The sequence below is a fragment of the Hemicordylus capensis genome, chromosome 5, assembly GCF_027244095.1.
Source record: "Hemicordylus capensis ecotype Gifberg chromosome 5, rHemCap1.1.pri, whole genome shotgun sequence".
NCBI lineage: Eukaryota > Metazoa > Chordata > Lepidosauria > Squamata > Cordylidae > Hemicordylus > Hemicordylus capensis.
The window spans coordinates 234,635,039-234,660,872 of NC_069661.1; the positions used below are offsets into that span (position 1 = coordinate 234,635,039).

The 25,834-nt window shown below is 45.8% G+C and overlaps 1 protein-coding gene across 8 annotated transcripts in view; it reads left to right on the plus strand.

The window, feature by feature from the left end:
• The first annotated feature begins 407 nt into the window (after positions 1 to 407).
• SINHCAF (SIN3-HDAC complex associated factor) overlaps positions 408 to 25,834 on the plus strand; it is a 30,678-nt gene continuing 5,251 nt past the window's right edge. The window contains exons 1-5 of one of the 8 annotated variants that reach the window (XM_053257213.1): positions 408 to 583; positions 12,910 to 13,057; positions 13,997 to 14,096; positions 20,579 to 20,705; positions 22,883 to 23,033. In XM_053257213.1, the coding sequence (XP_053113188.1) occupies positions 12,930 to 13,057; positions 13,997 to 14,096; positions 20,579 to 20,705; positions 22,883 to 23,033 (506 nt within the window). In that variant the 5' untranslated portion in view covers positions 408 to 583; positions 12,910 to 12,929. Of the gene's footprint in view, positions 584 to 858; positions 1,171 to 2,308; positions 2,596 to 2,792; positions 3,053 to 3,530; positions 3,788 to 12,863; positions 13,058 to 13,996; positions 14,097 to 20,578; positions 20,706 to 22,882; positions 23,034 to 25,834 lie in introns of those variants that run through there. The other 7 variants (XM_053257209.1, XM_053257214.1, XM_053257212.1 and 4 more) reach the window with 7 other exon arrangements.

The following is a 25,834-nucleotide window of genomic DNA, read 5'->3' on the forward strand; positions in this document are numbered from 1 at the left end:
ACAGAGTGCTCTCATCTCATCCTCACGTCACGAGTATCTGGCTGAGAGAGGGAAACAAACTCATTCATTGCCCTTAAAGAAGAAGAAGCCTTGTTCCTTTCATTCACGGAAATCTGAATGAAGAACGCAGGCACGATCTCTCACGAGCAGCTGAGAGCGATGTGTTCGTCCCTCTGCATGGCACTTTGCACAGCCGTTGCACGAGCAGAACCCGTCCCAATTCCTTTGCGTAGCAGAATCTCCTCCTACCACTCCAGGCAGCCCGAGTTGTGTGTGCTGTGTATGTGAGAAGTCGTCTCTGACGTCACAATGACCAGGACCTCCCCCGCGCTTTTCTCTCCCAGGCCTTTCGCTCGGCCCTTTTCTCCCTTAAAAGGACAATGGTACGCGCATGCAAAACAGCTCGATTGAAGAGAATGGAGCCGTGGGAACGGCGCATGCGCAGACCGAGTTGAAAGTTAAGCGAATGATCCCATAGCTAGCTAGCCTTGCATCTATCCAGACGCAAGGGCGAGACAACGAGGGTGCGCGGAGAAGGGGGCCGGAGAGATATCCTCACACAACGCTATTGATTTGTTTGGAGGTGAATGGTTTTAATTTGCATTGTTCCAACTTGGGAACCGATTTTTACAAAGAATAAGAGGAATCCTAAATCTGAAGCACTAGTCTGAATAAGTTTTGTTATTGTGGGTCTTCTTAAAAAAATTAATCTGCATTTTTTATTAGGCAAGCTGAGAATTTCAGGAGAACGTCTTTGTACGTAAGGAAAATACTTGTTTGCAGATGGAGGAGTTTGTAACAGGAGTTATTCTCTGTCACGCATTGAGGGGCGCGCGGATTTGCTGTGGCGAAACGTTCCTTGCATTGTTGCAGGTCGAGCATGTGGCGAGTGACAACGACTTTTCGAAAGTGAACGCGTGCGTCGAAGGGAAACAGTTTCATAAGTTCTCTTTCATTTGGTTGAATCTTAGTTGGCACACGATCCTAAAGATAACTGGAAATCTCGGAACGATTGAACAGAATTGACGATTTCAAGAGTTGTCGAGTGGCTTGCCCTCCCCCTTCCGAATGATGTTTCATTCAGTGAGCTGGAAGCTGTTGCTTTGAAAAGTTGTTTGTTGGTGCATACGGGCTCTAGGTAGGCGAAGGGGAAGGAGGTGAGATGGCATCGTAAGTCTCGTTTAGTCTCAACACCAGAATAGTTCCAGTGAAGTGAATGGTTTCACTCTGCAGTACTGTAAAATTTGGGATTGCAGCAGCTACAGTTGGCCTATGCAATGGTGCTGGCGGCGGCCGGATTGGTGTTGTCCGTTATAACTATGGACGCGAGCTTGGCGACAATGGGAAGCAAAAGTGGGAGGGAAGAAGGTTTGTAACAAATCCCCCAAGGTCGGCTAAACCGGCTCAGGATTTATTTGAGCCTGAGGAATGTTCGCGACACGAACGTTCTATTTCGAATGTTCCCTGGGATTCGCGTTTCTCTCCACAAATAATACACCTGTAGATGGGATCTGCCGCCAGCCAAAAGTTGGGAATGGGAATGGCAGCGGATAACAGCCATGGTGGTGTCATCCTACGTACTTCTATGGAGGGCGGCGGGGGAGACTGCGGAAAGGGAAGGAGGCACGGCAGTATATCCTTGAGGTGTTTGTCCTCCTTCTTTTAGAGGTGATTTCAGTTTCTGTCCACGATTGTACGACCTGATGAATGGGAAAAATCTTTGTGTGTGCTTGTGATCTGACAAGACACGTGCTCCTTCCTACGCAGGTCGCAGCTTTCCTTGTTGCGTTTAAATCGCATTCCGAATGATTTACAAATCTCTAGCCCTGGGTCAGACGGTGTCCCACTGATAAAATGTTGTGTGTGTCTGGGTCACGCCACTTTCAAAACGGAACCGGTCCGGAGTGAAAGACGAACTCCTGCGGACATGCTTTGTGGATACAACTTCTGTCTCAAACTTCTGTGGGTGCAGCAGCCTCGCGGCATATTATCCCCCGGCCCTGTGCAGTAGGAGTATCTCCCTGTTTTCACCGTGCTTAATAACTCGAAACAGGGATCGCGTGGAGATCGGTTCCCCTTCGGGAAAGAAAACAGCCCAGTGTATCCTCGCTTGCTGCACGTAGGCAAAGGCAGAGGCTGTGAAGCGAAAACAAAGAGCTTATATAGCATGTGGCTGTTGGGCTTTGCACTGCTGGGAGCGGTGGCGGGAGGAGGTGGCGGCTCTTTCGCTCCTGTCGACACACAAAACCATTGCGTATAAAATCGGAGGAGGGGAATCTGGGCTGGGCGGGGGGGGGGGCTTCTTGGCTCTCCTCTTGGAATGCTATCGCCGCTGGTTTGTGGACTTTTAAAAAATTAGGAATTAAAACTTTACGTGCGCGCCACCCGCCGCCCACGATCACTGCTGCATGCAAGGTACCACGCTGCGTTCATGGAAGAGGAGGAGGCGTGTTTAGGTGTCTGAAAGGCAGGAAGCGCCTTCCACCATGGACGGAACGGATTGTTCCACCAACACCCCCACGCTACAAAGAACCCCCCAGGCTGTTGTTAACTGCGTCGGTCTCTTATTGGGAAGGGCGTGCGTGGCTCACGAAGGTTTGTTTCTGCTGGATACTGGTGCGCTGTCTTTAAAACCGCCTTTTGCACTCCGCGTGCCCGTGTTTATAAGAGGTCTGATCTCGCTTTGATGTCGGAACTGTTGCCATGTTTGAATTACGTCAGGGTAAAGCCATGAGGAGGAACCAGTTCTGAACATCGTAGGACGATCGCGCTCGCTCACTCACTCAAAGTGCGCTGAAGAGCTAGTGTACGTTTGGGGGTGGGGGTGCTCCATTAAAAAAAAAAGGTTGGTGCGTGGAAGCAAATCCATAGCTATTCCTGTCCTGAAAGAAAACTTTCACGCTGCTGCTGATTACTTCAAAACAAAACAACAAAAGCTTCTCTACATCCATCGCCTGTATCAAATTTCCTACAGATATTTGGGTGAAAGCTATAATGCAAAGTGTACAATAGAAGTCTCTCTCATTTCTCAGCCCTGGTCCAAGAGTCGAAAGTGAGTCGCACTGCACCATGCGTGCGCTGGTGTCACTTTTCCTTTTGTGTGGGGGTTGCGTGCGTGTCAAGGAAAGGGGTGGGCGGGCTGCCGTATATATGGGCGTCGGAAAACCCGTAGCTCTGATCCCGATCTCTCCTCGCCGAGATTACCACCAGTAGCTCTCAGGAGATTAGGAGGTCTGGGGAAGGGGAACACATATGCTCTTCACCCCTCCCCCCGCAATTCCAAGCCCGCCCGCTCGATCCTGCACTGCCTTCATCCGGAGTTAAAATGTTGAGCGCGAGTTGAAAACTAGAAAATGCAATAAACATTGCGTTGGCTAAGGCAGATTGTGTGTGTTTGTCCTGATCTGCATTGATTATGCATGAGCGTTGTGCTTACTGCAGCAGTTACAGGGATTTCCCTCCCCCTTCGCAGGCTAGCTCTTTGATCATTAGATCATGCCTGAAACAATAATGATTAACTTCAGCGCCTCCAGTTGCAAGTCCGGGCATTCGCGGTGAGACCTCGTGGCAGTGACTGAGCTTTTGGTGGGGAGCGGAATATGTAGCGTCCTTCCCCTTCGTTGAAACTTGCTGATTCCACCTTTCACATGATGCAGAAGTGTGCGTGCTGCTTTTCAGACCGCAGAATTCCTTGCGGATCTGCCATCTCCTCGTTCCGTCCTGCCTGGGTGTATGAGACCAGTACAGCTCAGGTGTCTACCTTGATCATTATGGCCTGTTTTGAAAAGTAGGTCGTCGTCCTTGGCTGAGCTGGACGTGGGTGGGTGGTCTTTGTTCCAAGCACTGCCTGCTTGTGTGCACTGGTGTGGTCTTCTTCTTGTTTGCAGATATTTTGCTTCCTTTCTTGAATGTCCCCCCCACCCTGCCATTAGATTGTCTTTGGCTGTGTGTGTGTGTGTGTGTGTGTGTGTGTGTGTGTGTGTGTGAGTCCCCCTTAAGTGCATGGGTCCATGTTAAATGGCAACGACACTTGAGGGCCTTTTCAACATGATGCTAAAAGGCTGCCCCCACCACCCGCTTTTCATTTTCTGTCTCTAATGCAAATGCACAGCACTCTTTCCCTGAGATGTGTCTCTTTGGTGTTATGTGTCAACATGAACTTACTCTTATTTGGCTTTTGCAGGCTGTAAACGAAGTATCTAGAGCTGCAGTCTTCTGCACGCTTCCTTGGGAGTAAGTCTCATTGAACTTGATGGGACTTCATTCCAAATAAGCATGCACAGAATTAGCCTACTTTTGTTGTCCTCTTCAAGTAAGTATAACTGCATCTCTTTGCTCATATTCATCCTTTATTTTCTTTGTCTCTTTCTCTTTCTGAACTTGGATTGTAAGCTAAATATAAGAAGCTGTCTACTACTGAGTCAGACCATTAGTCCTTCTCAGTATTGTCTACTGCACTGACTGGCAGCAGGCTTTCAGACGGAGGGTCTTTTGCCCTACCTGCAGAAGGCAGTGATTGAAGTTGGGACCTTTGAGTTGCAAAGCATGTGTTTGAATACCCAGACCCAAACAGAACCTATCTTTCTTTTTATAGTACTCTGTAAACTGGTCATTGGGAAGTATTTCTTCTAAAAAGTGAAATACCAAAAAAAATAAATTTTTTCAACCTTCCCCTGAGCATATTCTGGTGTAAAAAAATAGTGCATTCTGCTAACTTAAGTATAAGTGTGTGTATCCATTCTAGTTTTCCTGCTGCATGTTTTTTCACAACAGCAACTCTGGAGTAAATCAGTGGTGTTGATTGAGATCTGAGGCTGAGAGATTGTTGCTAGCCTATGACCACCCAGGGAGTTTTCATGGCAGAGCAGAGGTTATAACTGGGGGAGTCAAGAAATGTTGGCTCTGTTCACCAGCCAGACAAAGATTTTTTTTTTAACTTGTTGAGTTATATTGGTATATTGTCAGGATTTTTTTCGCTCATCGGGATTTTTTGCGCCGTCACAGACTTGTGGATTTCCTGAGCCCTGGTTATAATAAAGCTCTGCAATCTCATTATCTTTGCAGCAAAAAAAAAAAAAAGTAGGCCCGTGCGAGTTGAGGAACTGGCAAAGCTTTATGGGCAGAGTTCCTTGGGCTGCATCAGGAGGGATGGAGCCAGACACATAGCCCATGGAAGGGCATTCCACATCTTTACATTATGAGTGGCAATTGATTTAGTGCTAACAAAACTAATGGTGGGCTGTACCCTTGTAGGATTTACCTTTGTACCGGTTTGTACATCTGATCCAATTCAGTGCGTAAAAGAACTGGAATTTTACTGTCTTCCAGGATAGCAACAGCTTCCATTTCTATATGAGGGGAAATTAGTTGGTGGGAGTGGAAAGAAAGAGTAATTTCCTGTTACATATTTGTTAGTAGGATTGGCCTAAAAATCCATAATTGTGATTGTAAAAAAAAAATAAAAATAAAAACCATTAAGTAGCAAAAAGGCATTGCTTAACACAGGCCAAGAGAGAGAATCATGTAGGAGCCTGCTCAAAAATTTGGAAGCCAGATAGTGGATACTTGGCAAATTACTGGACTCAGTGACAGGCTTTGTGAAAGGTGAGTAAATGGGCTTCTTTTTATCCCCTTTACAAGTAGCATATTTAGAGCAGAAACAGAACCATCTGGTACAAATAAAGATTTTATTTAAATAACACTGCCTCTGAATATTCTAGTCTAGGCACCACAGTTAAATTTCTAGGCTCTCTGGCACCTGGTGTTTGTCAAGCCCTTGCTTATTATACAAATATCAAATTGAAAGCATGTTTAATTAGGGATAGTAAAAAAGTTGTTCTATGTTCAAGATGTGAAAAGGATTGTATGCAACAATCCCAGTGGAACTGGATTCCATGGAAGTTGGGCCATGTGATGGTTAAGGGCACTCTAGTCTCTCTTGCAAGTGCTTGAGTAGTTTTTCCGGGTCTAAAACAGGTCACCTCTTTCTCCTGCCTCCTACCCATGAGGAATAAGGGAGACCTTGTGCCGTAGCCTGCAGATCGGCAGAGGTTGCAGTAAGAGAGGGCGTGAATTCCTAGACCCCAGGCAGTGGGTGAGATGAGTTGAAAATGTCACTTATCCTTTGGCACGTTTTATGACCAGTAGTTCAGGACTCTGCTTGATCTTATCTAATGTTAAGATAAGATGGGAACCAAGAATTGCAGCCTCCGGCTTCCATAGATAGCGGATCTTTGCGTCATGCCTAGTGTGATCTGAGTATTGTATAGTTTGGTGGCAGCAATAGTGGCCTGGCATAGTGCAGGCTTGAGTTTTGTGTGTCAAACCCACCAAAGAAACCCCATTGTCCTCCTAATTCAAAGCAGTGGAGGGTTTGGCAAATGAAATGGCTCCAATATAAGCAAGGGTACAGGAATTGTTGGGAATCATATATATTATATGATTCTTTGATATAGGCATGCCTTGCATGCATACCAGCTGAAAGTTTTGGAATGGCCCCAGAATTTTGGGATTCAGGTTCAGATCACTTGAAAATCCAGACATGACAATACTTGTCTGGATTTTCAATACTTGCGTGGGTAGTGTTGCACATCCTGTTAGCGTCTCTTTCACATTTTACTGATAGATTACCTGTGCCAGTGAGTTGTTAGAATTTATAAAGCACTTTGGGACACGCACAGACACACGCGAAGGTTGCAGGAACCCAAAATATATCTTATTTACATAGGAAGCTGTCTTTATAGTGAGTCAGACCATCGGTCCATCTAGCTCAGTATTGTCTACACACTGACTGGCAGCAGTTCTCCAAGGTTTCAGGCAGGAGTCTCTCCCAGCCCTGGAGATGCTACCTGGAGATGCCAGAGATCTTCTGGGACCTTCTGCCTGCAAAGCAGATGCTCTTTCGCTAGCATTCCCAAAGGGAAATACCTCACAGCACTCACATGTACTAGATACCCGTCCAAATGCAAACCCATAAGGTGGACCCTGCTTAGCAAAGTGGACAATTCATGTTTGTTCCCACAGGACTAGCTCTCCTCTTTTCATTGCTGTTAAAGTCTGTTAGCTCCCCCTTAATACTTTCCCAGAAGCATCATTTCGAATTTCTAAGAAAGAAAATGTCTTTCATATCCATAACTTGCTTTCTCAACACCCACACCCACCCCAACATGTTCCTGCTTGTTTACAGGTATTGGTCAGTCTCCAGTGTGGAACCCATTTATGTTGGCGTTGCGTCTCTTGTAGTGGCAACAGGTTTGGGGATAGTTTGCTAGTATTAGGGTTCAAGCATGAAGGGGAGGAAAGAGGAATACTTTGCCTGGGGATGAAGGTCTGGGTGAACTCTGGACATACCATGTGGAGCGGGCGGTGCGGGGAGAGAGACTGAATTGTAGGCTACGCTTGAGAATATATATTTTTTTGTCTTGCATATTTATTTCCCAGTGGGAAATGACTTGACTAGCAAGCCAGAGGTTGCCGGTTCGAATCCCCGCTGGTATGTTTCCCAGACTATGTGAAACACCTATATCAGGCAGCAGTGATATAGGAAGATGCTGAAAGGCATCCTCTCAAGCTGCGTGGGAGGAGACAATGGTAAACCCTTCCTTTATTCTACCAAAGAAAACCACAGGGCTCTGTGGTCGCCAGGAGTCGACAACGACTCGACGGCACACTTTGCCTTTACCTATATGGGGTGAACAGAGCTTTTAAGGTTTCCTGAAGACAGTTGAAATGAGTGTTGAAACAGAACAAGCAAATTCTGGACAGTGAGCCAGGCCCTTCTCTCAAAGACTGGGAGAAAGATTTATTTGGACATTGCATTGTATGTTGTCTATACACATGTGCATGGGGTTGTGTGAATGACTGTATATGCATTCATTTCAATAGTGAGCCTGGGTACAGGTCCCCTCAAATGCAGGGTACAGATAAGAAGTGTATGTGTGTGTGTTCTGCACATACCATGTGCGTGACTGTACATGAGTATGGATCTTTACATGCGTTATACAGATTGTGCGTGCCTGAAACACAACATGAATTAGAAATGTGTGTGCTTATGCAGAAAACCTAGGGCTTTTACCTTGAAAGACAGAGAGAAACATGCTACCTTGTGACATCTTCACCATGAGCCTCACCGCCTGTTAAGATCATCTGGAGAGGTTCATCTGTGGTTGCCGCCAACTCGTTTGACGGCTACTCAGGAACGGGCCTTCTCCGTTGCTGCCCCTGGACTTTGGAATGCGCTCCTTGTTGATATAAGAATCTCCCCATCTCTAGCAACTTTTTAAAAGGCACTGAAGAAACACGTATTCACCCAGGCTTTTAACTAGATGTATGGTATAAATTTTTAACGTGGTTTTAAATGATTTTAATGTTTAATGTTTAAATTATTTTAATGGTTTAATTGTAAACTGCCCAGAGACACACGTTTTGGGAGGTATAAAAATATTTTAAATAATAAAAAATACTCTCTCAAGAACTACAAATCCCAGAGTTCTTTGGTTCCTGCTGGCATTTCCTATGCACAGGCCGGAGAAGCCAACAGGATGTGGTAGCAGGAGCATCATAGCAGTCAGGGACCTGGCGATCCCAGGGATGGTGGGAGCCAGTGCTGATTTAAAGGCCTTAAGACAGGGGTTCTCAAACATGGGTCCCCAGATGTTGCTGGACTACAACTCCCATCATCCCTAGCCACAATGGGAGAACCCCTGTCCTAGAACATATATGATGAAATAAACTTGGTCTCTGGTCGCCAGAGTGCATATGTAGAAGAACCATGACTAGATAGATCCCAAGGACAGAGAGCAGTGTAGAAAGGGCACTTTGTCATTTGTGGGTAGTGAATATCTGTGTCTGGCTCTAAATACAAATCTGACAGCCAGAAGCGTAAGGAGCTTAAAACAAGGGGACTGAAAGAAGCTAAAGGACATCAACAGTCTTCTGGTTTTGCAAAATAGACTAGGTCTTTCAGGGCTGCAGGGAGAGGAATTTTATACTGGTCCCAGAGAAATGATGCTTGGGCACTGGGTGGGGGAACTTGAAGAATTTGGGACTGATAATTTCTGCAAAGGTACCAGAGCGTGTGAGTAGCACAGACATGAACTGAGATTGCTGTGGAATGACATTTTGCCTCTGGTGGTTGTGCAGTTGAAATGTATAAGTAAACACACTCTTCTCTCTTCCTACAAAAGTACACCGAGGGTTAGCAAGAGACCAGTCTTCCATTTGTTAAGTTTTTTTTTTTTTAAAGTATTGTATCTGAAACCCATTTCAGCCTTCACTATTGGGCACTAGGTTAGATTGCAAAGTCCTTGGTGATCAGGGAGAGGTCTCCTTTGCCTATGAACTCTGTAATGCTGTGTGCCTTGACAATACTGTATAAATACTGATTCACTCCAAAAATCGTTTGACACTAAAGCAGACCGTGCAGTGGGTTTCTGTTTGCCTTCCTAGCTTCTAGCACCACTTTGTGATTGCATTCCTTCCCACCCCCCCATCTTCCCCACCCCCTCGGTTTTTGCATAGCTGGATAACATCAGGTCCATAATTGCTGCTGTAACTGCAGTTTTGTTCTAAAAGGACAAAAAGGAGACTTTCTTAGACAGATAGTTTATTAGGGTCATAGACCAGCTCATAAAGCCAAAAATGCATTAGGCTTTCTTGTCTGCTTGTGGCTCATCTCCCTGCAGTCCCTTCCCTGGGCTAGAGCTGGATGAGCCCCTATGTTACATTCCTTAGATCTCCAGTTCAAGACCCATTTTGGGCTTGAGAGTTGACAAAAATATCCAGAGTATGTGTTCTCCATACATGGGGAGGGAGGGTTGGTCGAGGGCCGTAGCTCGGTGATAGAGCATCTGCTTTCCAGGCAGAAGGTCCCAGTTTCAAGGCCCAGCATCTCCAGGTAGTGTTGGGAAAGACCCTCACCTGAAACCCCTAATCTAGTGTAGACGTTACAGAGCTAGAAGGGACCAAGTGTCAAGCTTAGAAGAAGGCAGCTTCATATGTTCAAATCAAGCTGTGGTCTGTCGAAGCTTTGATATATGTAGTGTTTTGTGAGCTCTATTCTTGCTCCTGGTATTGTGGGTACCCCCCAAATACATGCACATCATTTGGTGGGTTATTTTGGACTGGCTAGGTTCCAGAGTTAGGTTTTTCATGTAGGCGTTTTTTTGCAGTCTCTACTCGTTTCAAACAAAAATGCACCTTACTGAGAGTCAGCTTCTTTTGGTTTGGAGTTTAGGACTCAGCGTTTGGCTTTTGTTGACTGCTGAACTCATGACTTTGTGACAGAGGAGCATACTCTCTCTATTTTAATACTTGTTAGCTCCCAGAATTGCTGGGTCTCAGATTCTGAAGAGTAGATGTCAGCATATGCAACTCAAGTCCCAACATAAAACTAAATGTTCCCATGCAAACAGTCTTGACATATTCAATGTGTGCCAATTATTTGATGCTGACATCTAGGGGTGTGAGTGAGTGAGTGAGTGAGTGAGTGTGTGTGTGTGAGAGAGAGAGAGAGAGCCCCACCCCTACCCCAATCCAGTTTTTAAAATGCAAAGTTAGGACCAGCTGCTAACTGTATTAAGAATGTTATGTGAACTTGCTCTGGACCAACATTGGAGTGAGGAAGGAGACAAAGCTGATCTAGGTCAGGTGACAGGTGTTTAAAGTGCAGTCTAATTTGGAGATGGCCGAATTGGAAAATGAAGAACAGCTTGTTGAGACTGAGCTTACTATGTTTAACTGGAAGCAACTCCCACTGACTTTAACACAAGAAGAATATGCCTTTTATTGAGTCGGGCCATTGGTCCACTTTGCTCAGTATTGCCAGCCTACACTGACTGTCCAAAAGTTCTCAAGGGTTTAAGACAGGGGTCTTTCCAGGCCCTACCTGGAGATGCCAGGGGTTGACCTCCTGCATGCAAAGCATATGCCCTATCTCTGAGCTACAGCCTTTCCTCTTGGGTGGAACTTGTCTGAATTGGGATTTCAGTCCAGTGGGACTTGCTTCCTGCTAAGTCTGCTTTGGATCCTGACCGTTTTGATAATAACACCAAACAGCACTGTGTGTAAAAGCTCCATAGAGCTGGTAACTGCAAGTAAACGAGATATTGAACAGAAAATAGGATGAGTGCACAAGCTGAAACTGGAGACTAAGCTGAAGCACGTCAAGGAATAGGGAGTGAAACGGCAGGATTTCCAGTCGGAGTGGGATGCATCCTGTTCCAGATATTCTTCCTGTGTTCTTATTATTAGAAATTCTCTCATGACCAGCTGAGCAACAAGCAAGTTGATTGTGATGACCCAGTGAGTGGAGGTGTGAATTGGCCAGCCACCCTACAGCCATAGGTTTCAGCACTGTTCTCGCCACAAAGCCTTTGGTCCAGCTCCCTAGTCCACTTCCTCCACTGCAACTAAGCCTCAATTAGTGCAGCTGACACAGCTCCATATTCTTCTCCAGCTTATTCCCCCTTTCCACTTCCCTTCCCTTCCTGAGTTCTCTCCCTTGTGTTGTCTTGTCGATTCTGGGTGCTGTAGGACAGGTCTTTCTTGTTCTTTCTAAAGAGCCTTGTGCATAGGTAGTGCTATAGAAATCAATGGGAGATTAATACAGCCATTGTCCTTCCGACTTTGTTACACACTGTCCCTTCCTCAGCACCACCCTAGACCCTGTGACCTTGTCCTGGAACTGAAAGAAGGGGATGGCTCAACTCAATGGTAGAGTGCATTCTTTGGATGCTTGAGATACAAGGATAGATTCCTGAAACTATGCAGCTAGAGGAATTGGTGGCATGCATATGGTTGAGCGCAACTTGAGTATTTTAGTTGAGTTGGTACTTAAGACGCAGCAGTAAATGTGCCTCTGGTTTACCTAATATATGAAAAGCTTGGTCCTGAGAAGCAGCTCTTGCAATGAGCATTTTGCACAAACACATTGTTGCGTGGTTGTTACATGACAGATATTCTTGGGAGCACTCCCCAGGTCCATGTACCTGTCACCCCTATGAGTGTCAGGCATCAGGTTAAAATGGCTTTATTTGCCCAGTCGTCTTGATTCAGGATATTGTTTTGTCTGCTTGCTGCTTTTAGTGTCGATTGCTGCTTGGGTTTGTTGTATGAATTAACTCTGTAGGCTGCCCTAAAATTAGTTCATTAATAAGGTGGAGTATATTCAATTAAATCTTTCTGCCAAGGCTAGGATAAGAGGGTCTTCTGCTAGCCATGCTTGGTAAAAACGAGAAGCAATTTTTGATTTGGCTGTTTGTGATCAGGAAAATTAGATCCTGAATAGTCCTGTGGGTTAGAAATTCTGGGAGTTTTAATGGGGAATACCTTGTGATTTGAGCTGATTCCACAGCATTATGCATGCCATTTTTCAAACCGGTAAAGATTTCAGTGGGATACAGTGCTTTTTTCTTTGAGTGTTTTGGTCCCCTGCCCTGCCTCCTAATTCTTTTCCTGATGAATCTGATCTGAAATTGCTTTGAGATAAATACGGTGGATGCAGCCTGTCCCATTTACAGGGTATCTCTCTCTCTCTCTCTCTCTCTCTCTCTCTCTCTCTCTCTCTCTCTCTCTCTCTCTCTCTCTCCTTTCCTAAACTATTGCCGTTTAGGTCACCTTGCTACATGTCTGACTGAATTTGCTTTGATGTCCTCTGCCTTGGGAGGAGAAACTCTGCTGGGGATCAACAGAAATGGAAATGTATTGGAGACACCATTCCTTATGGAAGATGGTGGGGTGTAGTGATAAATTACACATTGTCAGCTCCCAGGGAGCACTTTAGATTGTGATGTGGTGTGGGCTTGCAAAGTCTCACATGGGGGCTTCTTCACAGCCTTTGAAGTTGTTGCTTTTTGTTCTCTTAGGCTTGATCTGCTGCTTCTCTCGCCTACTCCTCCATTATCCCTATAGGCTGACAGTGGGAAGAAAAGATGTTTGGCTTCCACAAACCGAAAATGTACCGGAGTTTAGAAGGTTGCTGCATTTGCAGAGCTAAGTCGTCGAGTTCACGTTTCACCGACAGTAAGCGTTACGAAAAGGACTTCCAGAACTGCTTTGGGTAAGAGCTTTCAGCCATTCCCATCACTCCTCCCACATGTGCCATGTAGCATTACGCAGGTTTTCCCAACTGGCCCATGCTACTGTGGGTGTCCTAAAGAAGCACTGGCACAGTACGTGCTTGCACAAATACTGAGCATGGTGCACCAGCCTTTCAGGAGTCGGTTTCCCAAAGTATGGGCACCCAACTCAAGTGTTTGAGCACTTGTGGTCTGGCACTTCCTTAGAAGCCCACAGCAGCGCTGGCTGATCGGAAACACCCACATCATGCTGTGCAAAATGTGAGCCTCTGTATTTTTATGGAGCTCTATTGTCTGCATTCAGAGTGAGGGGCAAACCAAGCTCCGAGCTTAAAGTTTGCTTTAAACTTTTAAAGCTGTCAGTGGGGTATCTCGCACTGCTTTCTGCCTTGGAACCATTTAAATTTTATTATGTTACCTAAGTTCTCAGGTGCTGCCATAGCAGGTTGCTACTGAATAATCAGTACATTTGAGGAGGACCAAACAAATGGAAAACTTGCAAACTGAAGCTCTTCAGAAGGTTCCAAATAAGATTTTGTCTTTTGTGTATGGGAGTGTGTGCGTGTTTACTTCTACTGCCTTTTTTCTAGTATAGCCAACCAGTTGGGTTCTGCCATCTTCCAGAGGAGCCAGGATGGCCGGACCGCCCTCCCAGTTCAGTGGCTGTCCATTCTACCTGAAGCTGCTGGAAGTAGTGATGCAAGCTCATGTTGGTTACAACAGGGGTTCTCCACCTTGGGCCCCACAGAGGTTGTTGGACTATAACTCCCATCAACTCCTGCCACAACGGCCTTTGGTTGGGAACCCCTGGGAGTAATAAGTATATTTTGTATTGCTTTTAACTCCCTGAGAGCTTATTTGGTTAAAACGTGATTAGTGTATACATTTTTGATAGACAAATCTCTGTCTTCCCTTTACAGGTTGCATGAGGCCCGCTCAGGAGATATCTGCAATGCCTGTGTCCTTCTGGTGAAAAGATGGAAAAAGCTGCCAGCAGGATCAAAAAAGAACTGGAATCATGTGAGTCTACACTCTCACATTCTCTAAGGCAAGGCTGCACAACATTGGCCCTCCAGCGGTTGGACTACAACATCCATCATCCCCAGCCACAGTGGCCAGTAGTCGGGGATGATGGTACTTGTAGTCCCCCATCTGCAGGAGGGCTAAAGTTGTGCAGCCCTGCTCTAGAGGCTCTCTTCACCATAGACTTGAAGACATTTAATAGTAATTTCCTCTTCAGGGAACTCTTTAAACTAGGAACTGTAGTTCTGTGAGCAGGTGTGGAGGGAAGACTGGGCATCTCTAATGGAGAACCCTCACCAGACTACAGTCCCCAGAATTCTTTGGGGAAATCATGGCAGTTAACTGGTTAAAAAAAACCAGTGTGTGTGTTAAAGTGTAGATACGTAGTCAGTCCCTCTTTCATTTTTGTTGTGAAGCAGAGAGCCAAACTATGTGGGGAGTTAAAAGCCCATCACTGCAAAAAAGTGGCTTGTTTTTAACTGAGGGCAGCATCCAGACTCATGCCCTGTCATAAGAATGTTTCAGTTTTAAAACAATGAGAAAAGGATGATATTTGCTAATTTTCCTCTGTTTCCTCTGCTGCCCCCAATGCCCCTTGGGGAAAATTTGGGGGGTGACAGCAATAGAGGGATAGGAAGCACTGGTGGAAATCGGTCTTTCCCATTGTGTGAGTAGAACAGTCCTATGTGAGTGAGGGCAGTGCTAGTCTGGAAACTACCCTGAATGAATAAACCAAGACCGGCCCACCTCAGAATGAGCCCCTGGTGGCGCAGTGGTAAAACTGCCGCCCTGTAACCAGAAGGTTACAAGTTCGATCCTGACCAGGGGCTCAAGGTTGACTCAGCCTTCCATCCTTCCGAGGTCGGTAAAATGAGTACCCAGAATGTTGGGGGCAATATGCTAAATCATTGTAAACCGCTTAGAGAGCTCCGGCTATAGAGCGGTATATAAATGTAAGTGCTATTGCTATTGCTATTGCTCAGGGTAGGAAGGGAGAGTGGTTGAGTGGGAACCTGGAATTGGGTAAGACTGGTCACGGCCAACTCACATTCTGTCCCCAGAATTTTATTGTGAGTGGACAAAAAGCCATCCTGTCCAGCTCCAGGATCCCACATGATCACATCCCCCTCCTCCTCCTACCTTGATTTTTGCAAACAGGATCGCTGATTAGAAGCCTGCTTGGCTCTCCTCTCCTGGCAAGGAGCTCCTCCTACCCTGTTTAGGGTCATGAGAACAGCCCTAGGGTTTTAGGGATGTGTGAGTGGGCTCAACATCAAGCCGACCCGGTTCGGGCAGTCCAGGTTCGAACCAGCCCAGTCCCACAAAGGAGGGTGCCGGTCCGAGTTCGAACGGGACTGACCTCTGGTTCGAAGAACTGGCTTGTGGGTCGGATTGGTGGGGAATACTTGTAAAGGGGAACTGGGCAAGATTTCCCCTTTACAAGTAAAGGGGGATTCCCTAGAGTGGGGCGGGGGGAGGGAAGAGAAAATGTAGTTTTTACCTTTTTAAAAATCAGGCAGTGGCTCCTCCAAACCCCGACCCAGTTTGGGAGGCCAGTTTTGTGACCTCCAGGATTGCGCACAGGCCATTTGCATCACCACGCAAATCACATGGTGAGGCAAATGGCCTGTGCGCAATCTCGGAGGTCACAAAAATGGCTTTCGCGTGTGTGCAGAGGCCTGGACCGCAACTGGCCCAGCGGTCATTTGAGAGGCCGGTGGAGGGATTGTAGGAGCCGCCGCCACCACTGCCTCTGATGTCTCCACTGCCCCCAGTGCCTGATTTTTAAAGGTAAAAACTATCTTTTCTCTCCCCTACCCCTTTCCTCCGTGGAATCCCCCTTTATTTGTAAAGGGGAATCCTTGCCGTATTTCCCTTTATAAGTATACCCCCTGAGCTAGCCCACGAACCAGTTCAGCAGAGCCAGAGATCGGTCCGGGTCGATTCAAATCCAGTCTGGATCAGAACCGAACCTGTCTCACGGCCAGATCACACATCCTTGTAGTATTTGCCTTGGTTTGCATTTGGATGGATGGATTGCATGTGAGCCACTGTTTGCTGTAAGATATTCCCCATAGGAAATGGGGCCATAGCTCAGTGGTAGAGCCTTGGTTTTGAATGCAGAAAGTCCCAGGTTCAGTCTCGGCATCTCCAGGTAGGGCTGGGAGAGACCCCTGCCTGAAAAGTTGGGTTGCTGCTGCCAGTCAGTGTAGGCAATATTGAGTTTGATGGACCAGTGGACTGACTCTGTATGTGGCAGCTTCTTACGTTTCTCTGTCAAAGGCTCACCAGGAAAGGGTAGTTTTAACCAGCCTTCCTAAAGGCAAGCAGGGATGTTGCTAGATGTGCCTCCCAGGATGGGGAATTTCATAACCTGGGCAGATGATAGGAGTTGTAGTATAAACAACATCTGGGGATTCAAGGTTGGGAATCCCTGGGAGTCATAAGTATACGTTGTATAGCAATAGCACTTACATTTATATACCGCTCTATAGCCGGAGCTCTCTAAGCGGTTTACAATTATTTTAGCATATTGCCCCCAACATTCTGGGTACTCATTTTACCGACCTCGGAAGGATGGAAGGCTGAGTCAACCTTGAGCCCCTGGTCAGGATCCTTGAGCCCCTGGTCAGGATCAAACTTGTAACCTTCTGGTTACAGGGCGGCAGTTTTACCACTGCGCCACCAGGGGCTGACTCACCAGGGTATGACTCTTAACTCTTCCCTGAGAAATTATTTAGTTAAAAAAGTAATTAATATATATATTTTTGATAAGACAAATCACTGTCTTCCCTTTACAGGCTGCATTGGGCCCTGCCCTGACTAATTCACCAGCCTGTTTTCTGAGGGTGGCTGGATGCAAAGTAGAGCCTCCCTTAATGATCTCGATGGGCAGACAGATTGAGAGAGAGAGAGAGAGAGAGAGAGAGAATGGGTCTCTCCAGGAACTGTTTCCTTGGGACTATATTGAGTGTGCAGGTTATCTTCTTCCTTAGCACAGCCAGACTTTGCAGGAAGCGTGAATTGTTCTCCTGATGTAATGTGCAAAGAATTGGCAGTTGTACTTCTCCTTTTGTGGGGAGATGTGTGACCCATCCCTGTGTTTTGGGTGCATTCCACTCTTCACAGACAAAATATGCAACATTCCTGGATTACAGTGGAAGTATGAAAAAAGAGGAAGCATGAATCGAGTTTGATTTTTCAGGACTTCTTGTAAAGTGCAAGAGAATCTTGCTCTAGACCGATACTCTTTCTAGGCAGGAGACCTTGCTGATAGCTGTGCTAGTGTTCAAAAACATGAGAACTCGCAGGCTCCTTCACAGTGCTAAGGTGAGGGATCCTGCTTTGAGGGAGGACCTGTGTAAATAGCGCCTCCCACTTATCTGAGCTTTCAGAGACGTTTTGAATGCTCTGAGGCTATACAGGTAAAGTAGGCGGCTCTGTGCCCTGCACTGCTCAAAGTAATTAAGCAAGAGAAAGGCACAGAGAGAGAGAGAGTGTGTAATATGCCTATTGCTGCTGCTGTAGTCCTGCAATTACCTGCTGCCTTTGGTGCTATTATCCGATGCCTGTCTAAAATCAGGCACCATACCATTTTAATTGCCTTAAAAACTAACTTACTTAGAAACCTTAAATGGTTACAGATTGTTTTTTGTCTTGATGGACATACGCAAGGTAATGATGATGATCTCCCTTTCTAGATCTGTTGTCTCTCTGCCCTTTGTACTTAGAAATACCACTGAATTACTTGCTTATAGTTAATATCCAAATCTGAAATTTGTTCTTACAATGTATTAGTCCTTCCCTCAAGATCAACAGAAAATGGATGCTCTTCATTGAGAGCAATGTACTCTCTATTTCTCACCCCACCTGCCCAATCTGTGTCTGGAATGAATCTTGTTCTGGGTGGCACTGGCAGTATCAAGGCAGTGTGTGTATGCATGTGCATTCAGAATGGGGGCCCCTGAGCGGGATCTAAAATTAACTGAGCGGACATCAAAAAAACATGTGAGCACATGTGCATGCGCACACCTTAGAAGGAACACTGAGAGAGGTGCCATTTGATGGGGTTAGCAGCATGAGTTTTTAATCAGCTGCCCCAGTTCTATGGAGTTTCTGTTTGAATGTCTTTCTACCAAGTCAGACCACTGGTCCTTCTAGCACAACATTGCCTACTTCAGGGGTTCCCAACGGGGTACGAGTACAGGAGAACCTCATTATCCACAGAACCACTATTCGCAGTTCCGCATATCCGCAGGTGACTAATAGACTCCTGTTTCCAGCATCTGCAGATACTAATGGCTTAAAACCCATGTATCTGCTCTTCCTAGAGGGCCAGAAGTGTCTGCGGAGGTCACTTTGAGCCACCATTTTATCTAAAGAAGACAGGAGGAGGAGCCATTTTGTGGCTCATTTCCTGTGGGGGGGATGTATTTTTCTCTGCATTTTTTTGCAGTTTTGGGAGGCATTCCGTCCTGAGGGGTGTGCCTGGGCACATGGGGAACCTGCAGCACAGTATATTTGGGGCTGTTTGGGGGCTCTCCCCCTCCATCCTGCAACCTAACCCCACTTTCCCCATAGCCCTAAAGCCTCGTTTCTCACAGTAGTAGGCGAGGAACAGAACCCCCTGTACCTCCTAGGAGTACTTGAAGGGCTTCCAGGCAGTACTCAGAGGCCTCCTCATACCACAGCACACAACCTTTGTGGGGTATCTGAGCTGAAGGTTTACAGTAGAAGGGGCACACTTGTTAAAAAGGGTTGGGAGCCTCTGGCCAACTCTGTCGGTCTTCAGCCACTGATAGTCCAGGTGCTGCTCGTTTTAAAGAGAAGGAGAAAAGTTAGGAAGAAGTGAACCTATGCTGCAAAAAGTAAAGTGATCTTCTGCTACGCTAGGCAAAGAGGAACCTTTAAACTAGTGCTTCTCGTTTTATTTATCTTTCTATCTTCCAAATTTGTGCACCGCCTCAAACTTTCATCTCTGGGCGGTTATTTAGCAGAGGGGAAGCCGCAGAACCTATTTAACACCAGCACTGTATCTCCAGTGACTGTTGCTGATGTCCAGCGTGTCTTACTTTTTTAGATTGTGAGCCCCTTTGAGACCGGGAATGACCTTATTGCTTTTTTCTATGTAAACCAACGTCTTTGTTGAAAAGCAGTATATAAATATACTCAATAACAATGTTACAGATTGGGGGTTAAAACATCCGAGGTTGCAAAGATTGCAGGCTAATGACAGGGGCTCAGCTGGGTTCCAGGAGGAGGTCTTTCTGGTTTCTCCTGCTGCCAGCCCTCTATTGACTCCATATAGAGATAAGAACTTAGATCAGTTCCGACTCTATTCAAGACAAGCTTGGGAGAGTTCACAGACCTGCATTACTGAATGGAGTTGTACGATAATGTTTCCTTATTTTAGTTTGGGTTTAAATGTAACTGAGTTGTATATTGTCTGGATTTTTGTATTGCCTGGTGCTTTGGATTTCTAGATAGTGGAAATGTGTGTATAAAGCAGGATTTCTCAAGCCCTTTAATCAGGCCCCCTTTTAAAAAACTTGCTCTGCTTCCCAAGCCCTTCAACCCACCAGCAGCCTTATCTTTAGCAGGAGAGTCTACAGACATTTCACACACAGTTGGGTGTAGGCAGTCTGCTTTGGGGTGGGCAAGGATCTGTGGGGTGGGGGCAGGGAAGTCATAAGGGCAGGTAGGAGCTGGTGTAGTTGTGAAAAGGCTTGCTTGTGGACAGCCACCGCAGGTAGTTCAGAAGTTGGAAGTTGGGACTGGAAGTGTCGGAGAACAGACAAGGCTCTAGAGTCAGGAAGCAAGTTGGGAATCAAAGTCAAGGACACAAACCAGGTTCAGGAGATAAGCCACGAGCCGGAACCGAAGCCAAGGGTCAGTCTCATTGATGACAATACACCAGAACCATGACCTTTATGCTTCTTGGTTAAAGGCAAAACCATGCTCCAAATAGTAAGTTTTTATACTCTTCCTGTTCCAGGAAGATTCAATGGCTGGGTGGGGCCAGCTGGGACCTGAGAGTTTTATGTTCTGGATGCAGTTCAGCAGTCTGCCACACGAGGCAGCTGTGTGCAGAATCTTTGGCAGTTCCTGTCAGGCAGGAAGTTCCTGCAAGTTTCCTATCCCACTGTAGCGTCCATGGTTACCCTTGATGAAATTTGATGGAAACCAAAGTATAAGTTTGTATAAGAAACTGTTGCAGAATCCCACCACACAGAAAGTCCTCTCAGTTGTCCCCACTCGCCTGATTTCAGAAGGTGGGGGTTGGGGGACTGAGATGAGGTCTGTAACATATGGGCAGGCTTATGTCAGAGAAGAAGGAAGCCGTAGAAGTGCTTTCTTGTTCACAGCTTCACTAGTCTAAAGAGAGATGACATTAATTGTGTAGCTTTGCCAGTAGGTCCAGCTTATGGTTGCAGAAGCTGGAGTATAACTGTAGTGAACTATCCCCTGCTGTCTTTCAGGTGGTGGATGCAAGAGCTGGACCAAGCCTCAAAACTACACTGAAGCCAAAGAAGATGAAAACACTCTCTGGTAGCAGAATGAAGAGTAATCAAATAAGCAAGCTGCAGAAAGAGTTGAAGCGACACAGTAGGTTGACCCCAGAACTCTTCCATAAAGTTTACCCTGGTGTGTGCAGGCACCATGAGGTGGGGGCAGGGGTGGGGAAGGCTGGTTGAACTCACCTCTTCCGCCCCCCGACAAGATCTTGACTGTTGCTGAGCGTGTGGTCCCTGCTCCCAGATGATCTGTGCTGTGTGGTAGGCTAGAGCTCCAGAGACCAGGATGACATATCCCGGCCTCCAGATATCCCACAATGCACCGTGCAACATGTGCAATGCATTGGGGGATTCTTTGTGCCCGTCTCTGTTTCCACTGATGCTGAACGTAGCCCCAGCGAACGTTTTAGCCCGGGTTAAGGGCTTGCTCGAACCTTTTACCCTGGCTAAGAGCCGGGTTTAGAAACTGGGCTAGGCGGTGCTGCACCTCTGGGATCGGGCCAGCGGATCTCACGCGCAGCCTAACCTAGGCTTGGCTTCCCTAGCCTGGGTCAGAGTGCACGTGAGAACAGCCTCAGTATGTTTTATCTGCTACTCTTGTGTATGTGTTGTATTTTTATTTATTTATTTATTTATTACATTTATTTATTACGTTTATAAAGTGCCCCATCCAGAGGCTCTGGGTGGTGTACAACAACTTTTAAAAGACATAAAAACACACAATTCAAAACACAGTGCTAAAAACAATATGAAAACCATTCAGAAACAATTAAAACCATTTTAAAACAAAATACTTTTTAAAAACAACAACACTTCTTTGTTTATTTTTGGACCCGAGTAAAGGACAGTTGCTGGAGGACTTTGGAATGTTAACATTCATGTAGTTCCATCGTAAAACTGAAAACCAACCAAATAGCAAACGGATCAGCTTTCTTCTCCTTCTTCAAACAATACAATTTACATTATAAATAGCTCCATGACATGCAGCTCTCATTGGACTGGTCACTGTATGTACATACAGGCAAAGGTAATTTTGTCTCCAAGGAAGTCTGCTCAGGTGTTGCAAAGATAAAAGTGGGATAGCTCTATGTACACTTTCCTGAGTTCCTTGGAGAAACTATAGGATAATGCATGATTAAAACACACACACACACACCCTTAGCAACAGCATCTTAGTGGCCATATTTGGGGTAATAAGAAAAGGGGAACAGATATTATTATTGTATTATAATTATTTTAGAATATTTCTATACTACTTTTTAACAAAGCAGTTTACATGGCAAAAAAAATTCCCCTGTCGCAAGGAAGACACCAGCCCTTAGAATAGACACTGATCTGGGCTAATACGGACAGTTGTTGTCTTCCCGCTGAGTATAACAAACCCATCTTTTGCCCAGTTAGCTGAAGAGCTATGAGGAGAAACCAGGAGAGCCACAGTGCATGAGTGCCTTGCTGCCAGCTGCAAGAGTCTTCCATCTTGCGATCTCAGCATTCCATAGAAACTAGCTATACAACCATTTGGTCAGAAGCTTGGAGGTGTATCTTCTTTTGTACTTGCAAGTGGAGACTGATAGGAAGTTGGGCTACAACATTTACTCCATTAGATTAATCAAAAGTTCTGTTTTTTATCAGCTAACAGGATGCCTCTAATTTTAGTTGAGCAACCGGTTTTGGTTTTTTAGCCACTAAGTGGATAGTACACGTGCTTTTTAAAAACTGGACCTGGCCAGCATTATCTCGTAAAACACAGGCAGCTGGCTTGTACAGAGTTAGGCCATGGGTCCATCTCACTCAGTACTGCCTACAGTGAGTGACTGGCAGAGCTCTCCAGGGTTTCAGACAGGTCTTTCCCAACCCTACCTAAATATACTGGGGATTGAACCTGGGATCTTTGATTTATTATTTATTTATTTAACACATTTATATACCGCCCAAAACACAAGTCTCTGGGCGGTTTACAACAAAACAATAAAAACAACAGATAAAAATATGAAAACATTACAACAATTAAAATGTTGTATACAGAGCAAGGGTTCGACCACTGCGCCACCATCCTTTCCCAGCATAAGAGCGTTCTCCCTTTTCTTTCACTTTGGAAGGAATGCTTTGTCGAATAAATTTCCTGCTACAACACTGACAGACCTCCTCTAAAAACAAAGAAAATGTGCTCCTTATTTTAGAACAGTCTAACCGTCTGCAGATATCTGTACACTTAATTAGGTGACAACCGAGTTCATGCAGTGAGCTTTATTTTCTTTCGTCTTGCAGACTCTGATGCTCACAGCACCACCTCAAGTGCCTCACCAGCCCAGTCACCCTGCTACAGCAACCAGTCTGATGATGGTTCAGACACAGAGATGACCCCAGGTTCCAATCGCACACCTGTCTTTTCCTTCCTGGATCTCACATACTGGAAAAGGTAAAAAGAACCAAACAAGAGATTGGACACCCTGTAACTCATAGCTGTAGTTTGTATTGGCTTCACTAATTACGTGTTCTGAATTTGGAGCTTAGGTTCTAGAATAATGTTGCGCTAGCACAAGCGTGTTTGCACTTGCTTGTGCCTGTAGCATGCCTTCCATGTTTTAAAGGGAACTTTTGTGCAAGAGTGCAGTTCCAAAAATCCCTGGACTGGTTCTCCAACCAACAGCCAGGCAGGAGGAGCATCCAGCCAAGCTCCGAGCCCTGTGTGTGCTCCCAAGAAATGGTAGTGTGTGGGCAGAAATCGAGGTAGGAGGGAAGTGAGTGTGTGCTAACTGCGTTCTGGGTAGGATGGCACAGAAATATGCTTTTCCTCCTCCCACGATATGATGTTTGGCACTCAGTGTGTTTGGGCTACTGCTGTCCTACCCAGATCGTGGCTAGCACATGATCACTTCTCCAACTTGATTTTTTTCTGACACACAACTGTTTCTCAGGTCCACAGATGGGGTTTGGAGTCTGGCTAGATGCTCCTCCTCAAGGATGTGCACAAACATAGTTTCAAGTACCGGTTCGAGACAAGGTCCGAACTGGTTTGGCACTGTGGGAGCAGGAGCTTTAAGAAAGAGGAGAACAGGTGCTTACCTGCTCTTTTGCCACCCTATGCAGCTTCCTGCTGGGACAGTGCTCAGCCCAAATACCTGTGCACTGCATCAAACCGGTGCTCGAACCTCAGTTTGTGCACATCCTTACTACTCCTACTCAGTTGTGAGAACGAGCCTCCTGGTCTTTTAGCACAGCCACGCAGTCATCCTGAGCCATTTGTTCCTTCTCTAAGGATGTCAGCCACTGTTTCTAAAGCAGGAGTGGTGTGCATGCCACTATACAAACGGAAACTTTAAAAACAACGTTTAAAGCAAAGTTCCTATTTAAAAGGGCCTCACCATCTTGGATTTAGGCAAGGAGCTTGGGGCCTAGACAAAAGGAAGAAAAAAATACAGGGAGAGACAGAGGTTAAAAACACACTTCTAATTGCAATAAAATGTATTCTTAATGACAAGGCTCTTCTGCTTCCGTTCCCTCAGCAATTAGAGAGCATTTGCAGACAGCTGAGGACTCAACGTGGCATTTTAAGGCTGTAGATAAAGTAACTGGATAGCATGCAGAGCATGAATTGGGTCACAAGGCATCTTGCTGCTTTGAAAGCCAAGCCACAGTCCTGGGGCTAGTCTCCCTCCTCGCCCAGCATTACCGTATTTTATGGACTATAAGACTCACTTTTTTCCTCAAAAAATATCCGCCAAAATTCAGGAGCGTCTTATATGTTTTAACAGTTTAATATGTTAAAACTCTGAAAAACTGGATTAAAATTAAGGTGCGTCTTATAGTCTGTAGCGTCTTATAGTCCGTAAAATACGGTAATCCCCTCTTGTAGAGAAATGATGGATACTCCGACAGTAGCCAGCACTTGTATTGATCTGTAAGCATCCCTCTTGCTTTAAGATTAGCTAGCTAATCCATACTTGGTGTCAGCCAGGATGCCCAAAGAGCAGAGCCAGGCTGTGTGCTGTGTGATACAACGGAGGGGCTGATTGTTCCAGGAGTGGCCAACCTAAGGCTCTCCAGCTGTCACGGGACTATCCAAATCTGGATCCCTCTCCCCCTGCCCACGGACAACTGCTGTTTAGCACAGAAAAACAACTAGTCACATCTGAACCAAACAGGTCATTTGCATAACCTGTAGTTTGGCACTGAGCTATGATCAGGAAGTCTAGGGATTCCTCAAGTCATGCCACAAGGTGCAGAACTTGCGGCCGGATCGGCTGGGCCGTGCAGCTGTGTCCGAAATCGAAACATGGCCCCAAAGACTACAAGGCCCTTGCACCTGTCTATCAGGGAAGATCCTGCTGGGCAGGCTGCTGAGCTAACACACCTGGAATAGCAAAAGGAGGTGTCCCAAGGATTGCAGTACACACGTGTATTCTGCATCTCAGTTACATAGAAATACATAGAGAAAAGTAATTCCCCTAAGGTATCCTTAGATTCAGTGTAGCCACATGTGGAGGAGAACTGGTCTTGTGGTAGCAAGCATGAATTGTCCTTGTTGCTAAGCAGGGTCCACCTTGGTTTGCATTTGAATGGGAGACTACATGTGAGCACTATGAGATATTCCTCTTAGGGGATGCAAAGAACACTCTGCAAAGAACAGAAGATTCCACGTTCCCTCCCTGGCATCTCCAGTCAGGGCTGGGAAAGACTCCTGCCTGTAACCTGCTGCCAGTCTGGGTAGATAATACTGAGCTAGATGGACCAATGGTCTGACTCAGTATAAGACAGCTTCCTATGGGATCTAGCTCTGATTGTCTAATCAGATTGAGAACTGTAAAAATCTTCAGTTTCTGGGAAGCTGAAAAGGAAGAATATACTTAAAAAAAAAAAAATAGTCCACATCTTCTGCAGCACTACAAGGGTCAGGCAGCCCTCGGACATATTCCCGGTCTTTAACTTGTTTAACTTAATCTTGTATTTTACATTGCATCTATTTTATTAATGTGTGCTTTCCTGAGCAGTAGTGTACTGGAGGGGTGGGGTATAAACATTTTAATAAATAAATTAAATCCCTGCAATTCCCTCCTTTTGTCAAAATTGGGTGATGTTGAACAGGCAGAAAACCCATCTGGCATGCTGCAGTTTCTGAGCTTGGGACCTGCTGCAGCCTAGAGTTCTGACACAAGGATAGCCTTTTGATCTATATAACTGTGTTCTATAATGATCTATATAACTGCAGAGATCATGTCA